This window comes from Diprion similis, chromosome 10 (genome assembly GCF_021155765.1).
Source record: "Diprion similis isolate iyDipSimi1 chromosome 10, iyDipSimi1.1, whole genome shotgun sequence".
NCBI classification, from domain to species: Eukaryota; Metazoa; Arthropoda; class Insecta; order Hymenoptera; family Diprionidae; genus Diprion; species Diprion similis.
Window position 1 is genome coordinate 1,173,698 of NC_060114.1, and position 13,028 is coordinate 1,186,725.

The 13,028-nt window shown below is 40.6% G+C and overlaps 1 protein-coding gene across 1 annotated transcript in view; it reads left to right on the top strand.

Annotated features, from left to right (window-relative positions):
* LOC124411863 (sodium/calcium exchanger 3) overlaps positions 1 to 13,028 on the top strand; it is a 584,624-nt gene that overhangs the window by 462,298 nt on the left and 109,298 nt on the right. The window contains exon 4 of the mRNA XM_046891367.1: positions 9,171 to 9,329. Coding sequence (XP_046747323.1) covers positions 9,171 to 9,329 — 159 coding nt within the window. The remainder of the gene's footprint in view (positions 1 to 9,170; positions 9,330 to 13,028) is intronic.

Here is a 13,028-nt window from a genome sequence, read left to right on the forward strand (position 1 = left end):
GTCCTGTTTCCTAAAAATCAATTTGGACATCTTGGAGATGGTTTTAAAAAATCATAGGGTAAAGATAAGTGATTGAAAATATTTGAAAAAGTTCTTGGAAGCTTTTCGAGGTCGTACTAACGTGAATGCCTTGTGATATATAATAAGTTTGGCTTGAATTCACGGGCACTATAGTTATACTTACAATCGGATATTTATCTGAAAGTATTGCTAGGAAATAGTTGAGATGCTATAAATCTCAGGACTGAAGAAACTGATTACTTGATATCATGATCATCGACAAATTACAAGGTTTTGACACATAAAGTTAGAGTGCCAATCTTACCGAGGATTACAAAAACTTTCCTTGAGATATTGACAGGTCGCTGCTATTCCGCAGGTGATCCAGAGCCAGCGATTATCCCTACAGCTAATGCACTCAGACAGTTGAAACATCGGCACATCAATTCTCCGTGGAGGCATAGCAACCCCCTGTTTGCGATTCTGGAATTAAAATATGACATGTATTATTGTGAATCGATCAAAAATGTTGGTTGGGATCCATTTTTTTTATAATACTGGGATTGTATGCAAACAAATGCTTACAGAGAGTACTGCAAACGAACAAACCATCCGATAGTATGTTTCGATTCCACAGGGTCCGTAGTGTAAAATTTCACCAAAACTGGCCAACAAAATACATCGAAAATATTTTTGTACAAAGGCACAGTGTACGACAAAGTAGCCGGACACAGTTTCACCGTTTGCAATATGCTATCGGAAAGACATAACAACGTGGCTATAAGTACGTGGTTATCGACATGGTTGCGCGATGGTATTCCATCCCCACGCGAGGTGTGTTGCGATCAATCTGTAGCCCTTCTATCAGCTGTGGTGAGATCCTTTACCCAATATTCAAGTCTGGAGACCTACCTGAACGTGTGCACTGCATTATTGGAGAATTATACTTCAATGGATATTCCGAAGTGTTTTGTTCGATGTGACGTAGCTCATTTCGAGAAATTGGTCACAACTTGGGCTCCACTCAAAACTGTTGCACCTCGGGAGAAGGAAGTTTACCTGCAAGCAATTGGAAGGCTTATCCAGTCAATATCTTTGACCGAAGTGCGCACACTAATAACAGCAGTTTTTTTCGTGGCACTAAGTGATACGTATGGTTTGAATGTAGAAAACGGCCAACCAACTACTGCCCAAGTACAAAAAACGTATCTTTTGAATTGCGTGTCTACGGAGTCCATTCAAGAAGAAGTAGATCCATTAGTTGCAGAAGAATAAGCAAAACAACTGGACGCCTTGGATAACTATAAGAGCTACTTCGTTAATTGGGCACAAGATATTGCAGATCATTGCATTACCCAGATTGAGACAGGAAATGAAATCAACCCACTATACCTTCCAGCAATAGTTCCGTACATGGTGAAGTCCATGAAATTACTCCCATTGTGGTCAGCGCTTATGGTTCCGCATTTTGGCTTCGGTGAAACGACTGCATCCAGCGCACCTGTAGAGAGTAGCTTCAATAAAACTAAAAATAATGTATTTAAAAACAACGATTTACCTACACGATTAGATAATTTCGTAATTACTCACCTTGAATCTCTTCGTGGTTGGATGAAACTGATTGCTGCACCAAGAAACGTTAATGGAATTACAGTGACAGAAAGTCAGTCTAATGTTACCGAAGATTTGGAGACAAATAGTGTTCGTGGGACTGAAGCAGTCGAAAATACTGATCTAGCTTCTTCCCCAATGCCTGATGAAGATAACACTTTCACTGAATTACCTGAGCCACAACTAGCGTCGATTATTGATTCAACATGCCCAGTATGTATAGCGGGTCATTTGCCAAATCTAGATGCGCACAAGTGCAAGGATTGCGGAACAGCAGTGCATGCAATTCCTCAGTGTTCTGTGCCTGCACCCGGATCGGAAGAGGGATACGGACAATCTCGTATATGCGTACGCTGCGTTGTCCAAGCTCAAAATTCACGTACATATCCTGCGGTACCCATTGAAGAAAGTGATGCCACGGAGCAGTGGAACCGTAAAAATAAAAGGCAACGCAATCCTGGGTCATATCTCGTCCCAAAACCGCATTTACGACACATCAACCTAAACTTACCAAAACAGATTCGTAGTTTACCGATTTTGAAAAATGGGAGCCGAGCAAAAGATTTGAAGCCTATCACTATTAAAGACATAGGCAAAGTTGTTATGACTAACACCTGTGCCTTCGACAGTCTAACATCAATTCTGTGTTGCGCATATGTTGACAGTCCAAAATACAGTGCTCAAATTGATCAAATTATGAATAATGATGAGTACCTACGTTTGATTAGAAATTTAGTCAAGGATGGCATCACCATGCACACATACCACGAACGAGCAAAAATTCTCATTGATCGCTGTGCATATCCTAGACAACCGTTGGCGTACGATGCCACAGCTATAGCATGTGAAGATACAATCTCTCATCTGATTTCCAAAATTCTAGGCAATTTTCCAGCTGCTGAAGAAAAAATCTATTGCCGGGACGCATTGTGTACTTACAATACACCAACCAATGTCCCGGTGCACGTCATAACCCATACAACGACCAGCATGTCTCTGCAGAACCTACAAAATACAGTGACTCAGCGTTTGAAAAGTACTATGGGGATGTGTAGAAATGCAAAACTAGATGGCGAAAGCTGCACGGGTTTCAAACGGGTAATACCCCAATTGGGCTGTCCTCATCTGTTTGTCGAAATTCTTCTTATAAACGAAGGTAATTTTTTACATTCACAATCAATTATAATTGAAGTTTCGTTATCATTACGATACAGTGAATATAACCCAATAAAGTTATAACTACTAACCATGCATTTCCCAAGTAGTATCATTTTTTTTAAAATTGACTGATTTCGAAATTCTTTATAATACCGTGGATTTTTAGGTGCTTCCTCTTGAATATTTATTTTTCTAAATACTAAAGCTACTATCTGAGATAATTTCATATCATCTTACCATGCAATCTAGACAGATTGTCCCTCCTTCGAATGGAGAAACAGTCAGATTTCGAGAGTGTGCAATTTGACGCGATTGCATGGTACGATGATGTGAATTTTTCATCAGACGATAGTATTTATGTCCACTAAAACCTTGCAGTGACAGATTTTTTTGAACGTCTTTACTCTTACAATGAAATATTTATTTTTTACGTGGCCGAAACACGTGTATTTAAAATAGGGGAAATCCATGCTCTCGGTGGTACGTGTTTATTAGACTGTATCAAAAAAATTGACTATTTTTTTTTTCTCAATGGTATACTGAAAATATTGTTCAAGATGACGAAAAAGAAATACCATAAAAATTTCAGATTTTAATATTGATATTTAGATGTGCCTCATTGCGATTTTCTACTTTCCATAAGAATAACATGGCAAAAATGGTTCTTGCTCCTTGCGATTTGTATCACTAGATAACGACGCGTCGTACAGAAAATTCATAAACATGTTTTTGTAGGAAATTGAACGTTTTCAAAAGTTATTTGAGGTCAAATATATTATATATATAGGTCCTTTGTTGATGTTTGACCTCAAATAACTTTTGAAAGAATAGATTTATCGTAAAATGACAAGAGACCTTTTTTGTAGAACGTTCAATTTCCTACAAAAACATGTTTATAAATTTTCTGTACGACGTGTCGTTATCTAGTTACGAAAATCGCAAGGAGCAAGAACCATTTTTGCCATGTTATTCTTATGGAAAGTAGAAAATCGCGATGAGGCACATCTAAATATCAATATTAAAATCTGAAATTTTTATGGTATTTCTTTTTCGTCATCTTAAACAATATTTTCAGTATACCGTTAAAAAAAAAATAGTCAATTTTTTTGTTACAGTCTAGTGTTTATATATACCGTATATAACGGCTTATATAATTTGGAGGTTCCGGAACCGCAATATGGATTGGAACATCAGAGCGGTGCACTGGCTACAATGTATAAATTATGCCAGTACAGATTGAAGATTAAGTTTCACAAAAGTGATGAACGTAACTCAGTGATAATTTTTTTTTTTACCAGCACCAAATGAGGAAAGTTCCAGCGACATTGCACCGCAGATGAAAATAAAATTGGACGATATTCCCAAACAAATAATACATACTGGTAGTGGTTTGAATTGAGAGGAGCAGCTTCTTTCCATTCCAGCAATATTGCTCTACGCACTGTTGTGGGGCATTACACAGCGTACTGCAGACGTGGATCAGATGATCACTGGGAACTTTTTAATGACACTTTAAAGAAAAGTTCTCTGATTAAAAAAACGACGGTCATTTCATGCGAATTGTTAGTCCATACGATTTGACCTGTGATGTACAATGCACGATTTAGTAATCAAATAAAACCGAAATAAGTGTGAGACGGAAGCAATATTTATGTTTAAATTACAATTTTCTTTCGAGTCGCTTCTACTCGATGCGGTCTGGACGAACTCGTTGATGATGTTTAATATTAAAAATTTGACTCGAGAGTGAGCGTGTCGGCTCCGGCTGCACGTGGCTCGCGCGCTCGGTTCGATTGTTCGATCAATAAGTCGACGCTTGCGCACCACCCCAAATTTGAACGCTTCTATTCTATTTGCCTCAAGTGAAGATGGCGTGACGGCGCGTAATATTTGAATGTTCTAGACGGTTAAATTTCGTCTGTAATAGATTTTATAAATAAGAATTTCGGTGCTGACGTTGAGTTATTATGCAATATCTTGTTTTCCTATTACAAGAGAGAACGTTGGTTTTGAAATTTGAAAAAAGGATTTTCGAAATTTTTTTCAACGATAACGATTTGTTTTTGGCTCACGAATCTTTACCTACGATTCTAAGAGAAATACATGCTGTTCCAATCACTTTGCGAGTGGGTGGAAGGCTGGCGTTACGTTACACCCTCCCCTCCCCCACCCCCCTTACTGAAAATTTAAACAATCTCGATTTTGATATATTTACCAACGTCAAATTTTCCATCACGAATCTTGACTAACGATTTACTAACCAAATAAAACCGGAACGAGAGAAAACTTCGTTTTTGAAATTTGGAAAAAGGATTTCCGAAATTTCAATCGACAATGAGTATTTTTTGGTTTTTTTTTTGGCTTGCGAATCTTTACCAACGATTCTAAGAGAAATACATGCTGTTCTAGTGACTTCGCGAGTCTGCGGAAGGCCGGCGTTACGTTACACCCTCCCCTCCCTCCCCCCCGCCAAAAACTCGAAAAATCTTGATTCCGAAATATTTACCAACGTTAAATTTTTGGTTACGAATCTTTACTAACGATTCACTAACTAACAGTTTTTGGAAAAATCGATTTCGTTGTGATGGGGGGCTGGCGTAACAGACATGCCTGACGCTCACATGCTGAAGAGCCGGCCCTGCAGAGAAATCTGCAACGGCCCGGCTCTGCGCCGGCTGGAAAAAGGGCACGCGCGGGCGGATTAACACAGATTCTTATGCAAAACTAGCACACCTTATACATTGCGTATATGCCCCCGCATTCGCCCGCGCCGATCATCCAGCCGGCCGGCCTCTCTCCATGGTCCGCGCCTGTCTACAAGATCCCGGCCAGCGTTGCCAACTCGTACCATAATTATGGAATCGTACCATAATTCAACCATCTGTACCATGTACCATACCACGCGTATCATACTCAAAAAATATACCATAATTCTGATTACCGAAGTAAATTCCATAATTTTGTACCATAATTTTGCATATCTGGTACTTGCTCCTAGTTATTTTTTTCAGCCTGGCTAGCTCGACCCCTAGCGGGGACCTGCGCAACACTTTTCATCAGTTATTTGGGAGTTTTCACATACCGACACAATCTAACGCAGTGTCAACTTTCTGGCGTAAGCGGCCAATCCGGGCGAAGGAATACACCAGAAATGTTGACACTGTGGCGCATTGTGTCGCAGTTGAAAACCTCGTCCTCTGCGCTACACTACCTTTTTCACGAAACCTTGATACACGGTCATATAACCTCAGTTAATTTATGATCTACATATCAGATAATATTATCATATTCTCAATTTTTCTGGACATGTAAAATAAATTCACCAAAATGTTTGATCCAACCTTTCAATCCAAGTCTCATCTATGAGTCAACTCTGAGTATTTTTTTCTTTCTATTTACCTAATTGAAAAGCTTTGATCGCGTATACAGGGCTTTAAAGTACCATAATTTACGGTCCTGAATCAATAATTTCGTTTGATGACTGTACCATAAAAGTACCATAATTTCACGGCCCTGCGTCGATAATTTACTCTAGAGGAGTTGGCAACGCTGATCCCGGCCACCGGCCGGGATCGACACATTCGGCAGCCAGCACCTCAGCGACACTCACCTAGCCACAGCGACCCGCAGCTCCACCAGAATAAAAAGCCGTAATAACGCAAACAAATCGTCGTTTTCAGGATTCGACTTCTTTTCTTCTACTAACCTATCCGCCTATCTCTCTCTCTCTATCCTTTCTTACTATTTCTTCCTCTATACAGGATGTCTCTAAATTGCCTCCCACGGACTAGCCAGCGTGATACGTCGCTGAAATCCAATCGAGAATTTCTGTACCGGAACCTCGTACGACGCATAGTTTTTGAATTTAATAAGCGATAGCGCTAAGCCAATCCGAGTGCAGCTTTTCGTGTGGATTTGCCGCCACCAGCTAGCGACCAGTATTGTCGCCGCGGTATTGTTGCCGCGGTCCGCGTTACTAGCCGCACACATACGGGCGGGCACTCGTGTGTGTAAACAAAAGAGCATCCCCAGCTTGATTATATTACGAAACACACATCTACGAGTGAAAATAAAAATGCGTGCGGCTAGCACCGTGGACCGCGGCAACAATACCGCGGCGACAATACTGGTCGCTAGCGGTGCCGATATTCAATTCGTAAAAGAATAATCATAATTTACCGAGACAAACAAAACGGCAATTTCCGTGGCGGCAAATCCAGACGAAAAGCTGCACTCGGATTGGCCTAGCGCTATTGCTTATAATTCAAAAACTATGCGTCGTACGAGGTTCCGGTAAAGAAATTCTTGGTTGGATTTTAGCGACGTATCACGCTGGCTAGTCCGTGGGAGGCAATTTAGAGACACCCTATATATATCTACCTCTATTTCTTTTTACCTCTCCCTTTCTCTCTCTCTCTCTCTCCTACTCCCCCCCCCCCCCTGTATCAAGATGATATAGAAAATGACGTTAGCAATCGATAAAAGCAAGTTGACGGCAACATACGCGCGACAACCCTGAACGAAACCAAAGACTCGGACAAAAACCTGCAACCACAAGTTCCTATCCGAGACAAAGATAAGAACCTGCTGAGAATACCTAGAATACGGAAGCCACCAGCACGGCGAAAAGATTATGTTTGAGACTAGTATAAGAAGATTCGTATGAGATGTTGTAATTCGCTATTCCTGTGGAAAGAAAAATGTTTATAAAATGTTATCCCTGTAAATAAAAAAAAGAAAGATGTGTGTCAGCCAGTGCCACCGTAGAGTAGGCGTCGGTAAGGTAGCGGAGGCATAACCCCCCCCCCCACCCGGTACAAAAATGGCTGCTAGATAGACGCGTGCATTATTTACCTCTCCCGTGGTATCTGCGAGTATTTTCTCCGTCTCGTACAGTACACTCAGTTACGAATTTCAATTTGAAGGCGCTTTTCCGCAAAGATTCTGTCTTTTCCGATTCGAAAGTTTTGAATATTCCAAGTCCAGAGATAGTTTCCTGGTAAGAACTAAGTGACGTAGTGGAGCACTTTTCTGCCTAACCAATCTGATAATATATGAGCCGGTCGCTCAAAGAATAACCTAACTCGAATTTGGTCATTTCGAGAAAACCCGGTTTAAAAGTTGACAACGCGGACGGTAATAGGCTATGCACGTAGTATAAACCACTCGCAAAAAAACAAAAATTGCATAAAATGTTACGATATTACAGAGACACTTATTGGGGTAACATGTAGGTACTGATAGCAAATCTGAAAAACGACCTGAGTCGACTTACGTTATTCTTTGAGCGAACGGTTCATATGTGACTCATTGTTAGAGAAGTGCCTGACTGGCCACTGCTGACGATTGCTATGGAGCAGCCCCATTTATACTGAAAACCAAATAGTCAAGCGCAGTCGCGAATCGCTACGTTCGTCGTTAGTCCCCGTCAGTTTTGGTTATTGTCGGGTATGTCCGACCTCGGTCGGCGTTGCTCTAATGTAACGCAGTCAGCTTCAGATGTATTGGTATCAGTCAGCTGATTTGCACAATATATTGTATCCTTACATGGGGTACCAAACTGGCTGACGGACGTATAATCGCAAATGTTGTGTGCATCGCTACGAAATCTATCCGTTGTTCTCTTGACTTGCAATTAATTTCAATTTATAAAATTTAAACCCAAATTTATGGTTATTCGCAAGATGTAAATGAGCAAGACTGTTAAGTCATCTGTGCTCTACACAATTAGACTGCTGATGAGCTGCAAGTCAACGTCCTATTTATACCTATCTTTACTGGTCGTCACGTCGATCGTCGGCGTTGCGCGTCGCTCGTCAATGTTCTGGGTCAGAAACGAGCCGGTGGATGTTTCTCCACCACTCCGTATCAATGCTTCAAACACCAGCTGGTACTAGACGATGTTAGGTGAGCTGACCGTTACAGTACATGCCATTGATTTCCTTGAAACCCACGGGCCTCAACCCCCCCCCCCCCCCCCCCGATCGCACGTAATTAGTGTCAAGTTGGTAGCATTCGACTTATGTAAAAGTTAAGCATGTGTTAGCGCAAGTGCACTGCGTCGCTTGGAACGGCCCGATTCAAAAGAGATTTACAGTATCGTTCATTATACTTCATGAAGATTGCAAAAGCCACGTATTAACATTATCAAAATCCTAATAAATTGGAGCCAATTTCCTAACCTGAGCCCTTCTCAATTGATCTGGCCCGAGTTATTCCGGCATAAATTTTTCTTGCGCTATTATCGACAAAGCAATAAACCTATTCGTGTTTTTTATACGCATTGTGACATGTTTTCAAGTCTTGATCTTTTGATCTAGAAACTTTTTCTGGTACCATAGGAATATGAAAGAAAGAAAGTAATTGAGTAATACAAAAAAAAAGTTTTTCTCGTATTTCAGATATCGCTGGTGGATACCTTTGCTTTGTTACAAGCATATTTGGGATTGGTGTGGTGACAGCAATCATCGGAGATGTCGCATCCTACTTTGGCTGTACCCTAGGCATAAAGGATTCAGTGACTGCAGTTGTCTTCGTGGCCCTGGGTACCAGCATTCCAGGTAAATTATCACGTATTCGTCTGCATCTGTAACAGTAACATACACGAATCCATCTGAAAGTTTGATTTTCATAAGTAAATTGAGATTAAGAAGCAGTTCCGACTTTCATAAAGCCTGTCTTCAATATATCTTTCGAAATATCCATTATCTGTCATTATAAAACAGTGTGTTGTGTTAAAAGTGCGGAAGAGCTGTGCTTTCGGATATTTGTGAAGTTTTCAGTGTGAGCCGCAGACGAAAGTGTTATGTTTACACAAATACAAGTACGACGTTGGCGACATAAGCCGACGGCAAGTATTGTAATCGCGCGAATACTATTTTGATCCATTACGATTTAGTAATAAAACTGAATTTTTGTTATTTTACACCCCATGTCATTCATGAAACTTGTACTCTCGGATTCAGTTTTGTTTGCCAATATCAGATGAACTTCTGATGTGTTGATCTTGAAAGCAAGTAAAGAATGAACTTTGTTAGTTTAATCTCATGTGATCTAGTTTTAAGAAAATTCAACGTCGAAAAGTAATGTATTCAAGTTTGATAGAAGCCGCTAGACGGTGTGAAACTCACCGCTTGATTATGAGACGAATAAATTGCAAGCCTGGTGATGCCAGTGATGTAGTTTATTGAAAATGTACAGGATTTTTACCGGCTTCTGTTCACACATGATAAAAATTTGTCCATTTTTCCGTAGCTAAGTCGAGTTTCCGGAAGATGATTTGAAATTTCAGATATTAGGCATACAAGGAGGGTCTACAGTCAGAACCGTGCCTTGCCGACCAAGACAGCTCTGTTGAAGCAATGATTTTTTTTACCTCATCGGCTGAGTCAGCTCTGTTATACCAACTATTTCCACCCGACCAACTACTGGTTCAGTGAGCTTAGCTGCTCTATTATGATATGCCCTTCGTCAAATGCAGCCTAAATCTCTAGTTCTATTCTAGTACTCACGCGAAAAGTGATTCTGTGGCAGTTGATTTTTTTCCCTAGACAGGTACGTTGGGAATTAATTTTACCCCGCAAGCACCACAGCTCGCGCCAGCTGATCGCAAAATAGGTTCAATCTTCGTAAACATGAAATAACACATGATCAGCGAATCTTACCTCAAAATACAGACAAGCGACACTTAATTTTCAACGGAACAAATCGAGTGCGTCGAAAACATGTTCCTATCGACTTGTGGGAAATAAGATGAAGAAAGTCAGAAGTGGGAACGGAAGGATATTCAGCGTGCTGCTATCACGTAATTTTCTCCTCGTTTTTGGCGATCGCTAATTGGGCCAGCAGATAACGTGGGACGGGCCAACAAGTAAGACGGGCAGCAGTCCATTCTCGAGCGTCTTCTTCTCCCTCGTCGACATATATTAAATTATTGATCCGTCGAGCGATATGTGGGATAGTTACATTCAGCTACTTTGCGTTCCTAGTGAAAGGGGAAGGTGTACCCCCACACGGTACTGCGGTATCGATGTGTGCGAAAAGACCCTTCTAGGAACACGACGATAATTTTGAAGATAATCATGATTTTACTTACAGAGTAACGGTATCGACATCGTAGAAACATAGGACAGATTAGACTCTAACTTGTTGCGGTGCTGGTACTCCCTGCGCTGACTATTTCTCTGGCGCTGTAGCTCAGTTAATGTTTTTTAATACCAAGCCATGTACTAAGGCCCCTGGTAACCGTGGTCCTCTCCTCGTGGATAGCCATACGAAGTTCGATAGGTTGACATGGTTCGCTCCTCCTTTGTGTAGGCTTGTCACCACTCTGCAGCCCTTCGATAAGCCGTGGGTTTGTAGACAACCACGATCCTGCTGCAGAGTAGGCGGAACACTAGGCATTTATGCTGATTCAGCTTAAGGCTGACAAGTGCCGCGACGGGGGGCTTCATTGGGTTTTCGACGCACAGCCCTGTACGCCGTCTACGATGCATCCAGGTGGCAGTGGCATTGTAATGATGGTTCGGTTCCTGGCTAATAAGTCTTGATGATCGGAGGTCGTCATTGTGCTTCACGCACGACCCTAAAGGGTGATCTAGGTAAGCATCCATCCGAATATGGTTTAGCGGTATTCAATCCTGTGCAGTTGACGATATTCGGCTGTTGACCTGGTATGTGACCTCTGCCTTGCAATATTCGATTCCCTCGAAGAAATGTTCTCGGATATTGTCCTAGTAGTCCGATACAAAAGGTAGAAAGTAGACAAGAAACAGCTTATCGTTAGTAAATAAATCTCACTTAGAAATTAATTAGTCGTTATTCTTTGAGTATTAGCTTCAGACGTGTTTTCGTTATTTTAAGCAATATTCTGAAAATGAGGAGTGCGATATTTGAACTATGCGACGGGATATAAAATACTACGTCACAACGTATAATTAAGCGATTATGTCTGATGGAGAAAGAGTATTCGTGTGATTAAACTCAGATGGTACAGAATGATTCAAAGCACGGTTCGTAGTAAAAGGCTATTCGCAAAAGCAAGGCATAGATTATAAAGTTACGTTTAGTCCGGGTGTAAGATTTGATACAATAAGATTTATGTTAAGTGTAGCTGCATGAAAAAAACTATGTCTTGGTCAATTTGATTTCAAAACCGCCTTTGTGCACGGAAACCTTGAAAAAAAAATTTATATGAAACAACCTGAGGGGTTCGATGGCCGAATTTCGCGCGTATGCAGCTTAGGTAAAAATCTCCAGATTAAAACAACCTCCAAGATGCTGGACGGAGCATTTCAGTAGTTTTATAAAATGCCTAGGTTTTCATTAAAGCACAGCTGATCCATGTTTTTATACTTTTATTAACAGTCGAGATGAAATTTTACTATCGCTCTATGTTAATGATGGTTTGATAGCAGCCCCAAATAACGGTCTGATAGATCAATTGTTTGAAATTCGGGCAGTCGATTTTCAATCACAGACACTACTGAAATCAAAACCTTTCTTTGTGTGGAAATATGTAGCATGAAAGATGGTTCCTGTTTCATCCATTAATGTCATTATACAGGGTGACCGAGTACCCGCTAACCACCGGGCACTGACGGATTCCTTGCAAAGCAATAAGACTATAATCACTTTTGTCAATTTTTTTTTTAAGCAACGGTTTTTGCGTTAGAGCCATTTGGAGTTCACCAATCACGGTGCAGATGGGACCGAGCGCGCCGTGATTGATGAACTTCAAACGGCTCTTACGAAAAACCGTTGCTTTAAAGAAAAATTGTCAAGAGTAATCTTACAATTAGTCCTATTTCCTTGCAAGGAATCCGTCAGTGACCGGTGGTCTGCGGGTACTGGGTCACCCTGTAAAATTAAGATGCTAGAGAGATTTAATATGAGTGATGCAGACATTGTATCTACAGCGATTGAATGTGATTATGGAGATTACGTAATCAAAAGAAATGATTGTATGAAAGAAATAGATGTGGGATTTTTTTATTACAAAGATGGAAAATTTGAAGCCTATAGTGATTCAGATTATGCTAGCGATAAAATTTCACGAAAACCTATATCAGGAACTGTATGCAAGTATAAAAGCGCAGCCGGTACTCGGAAAAGTATGAAACAACAAATAAGGTGAATATATTAGCGCTACGTCAGCTACGAATAAAATTATTTGGTCGAAGGAATTATTTAGTGATAGCAAGATAAATATTGATACGTATATTCTTTCTGTGGAAAATACAATGCGATAATTATCAAAA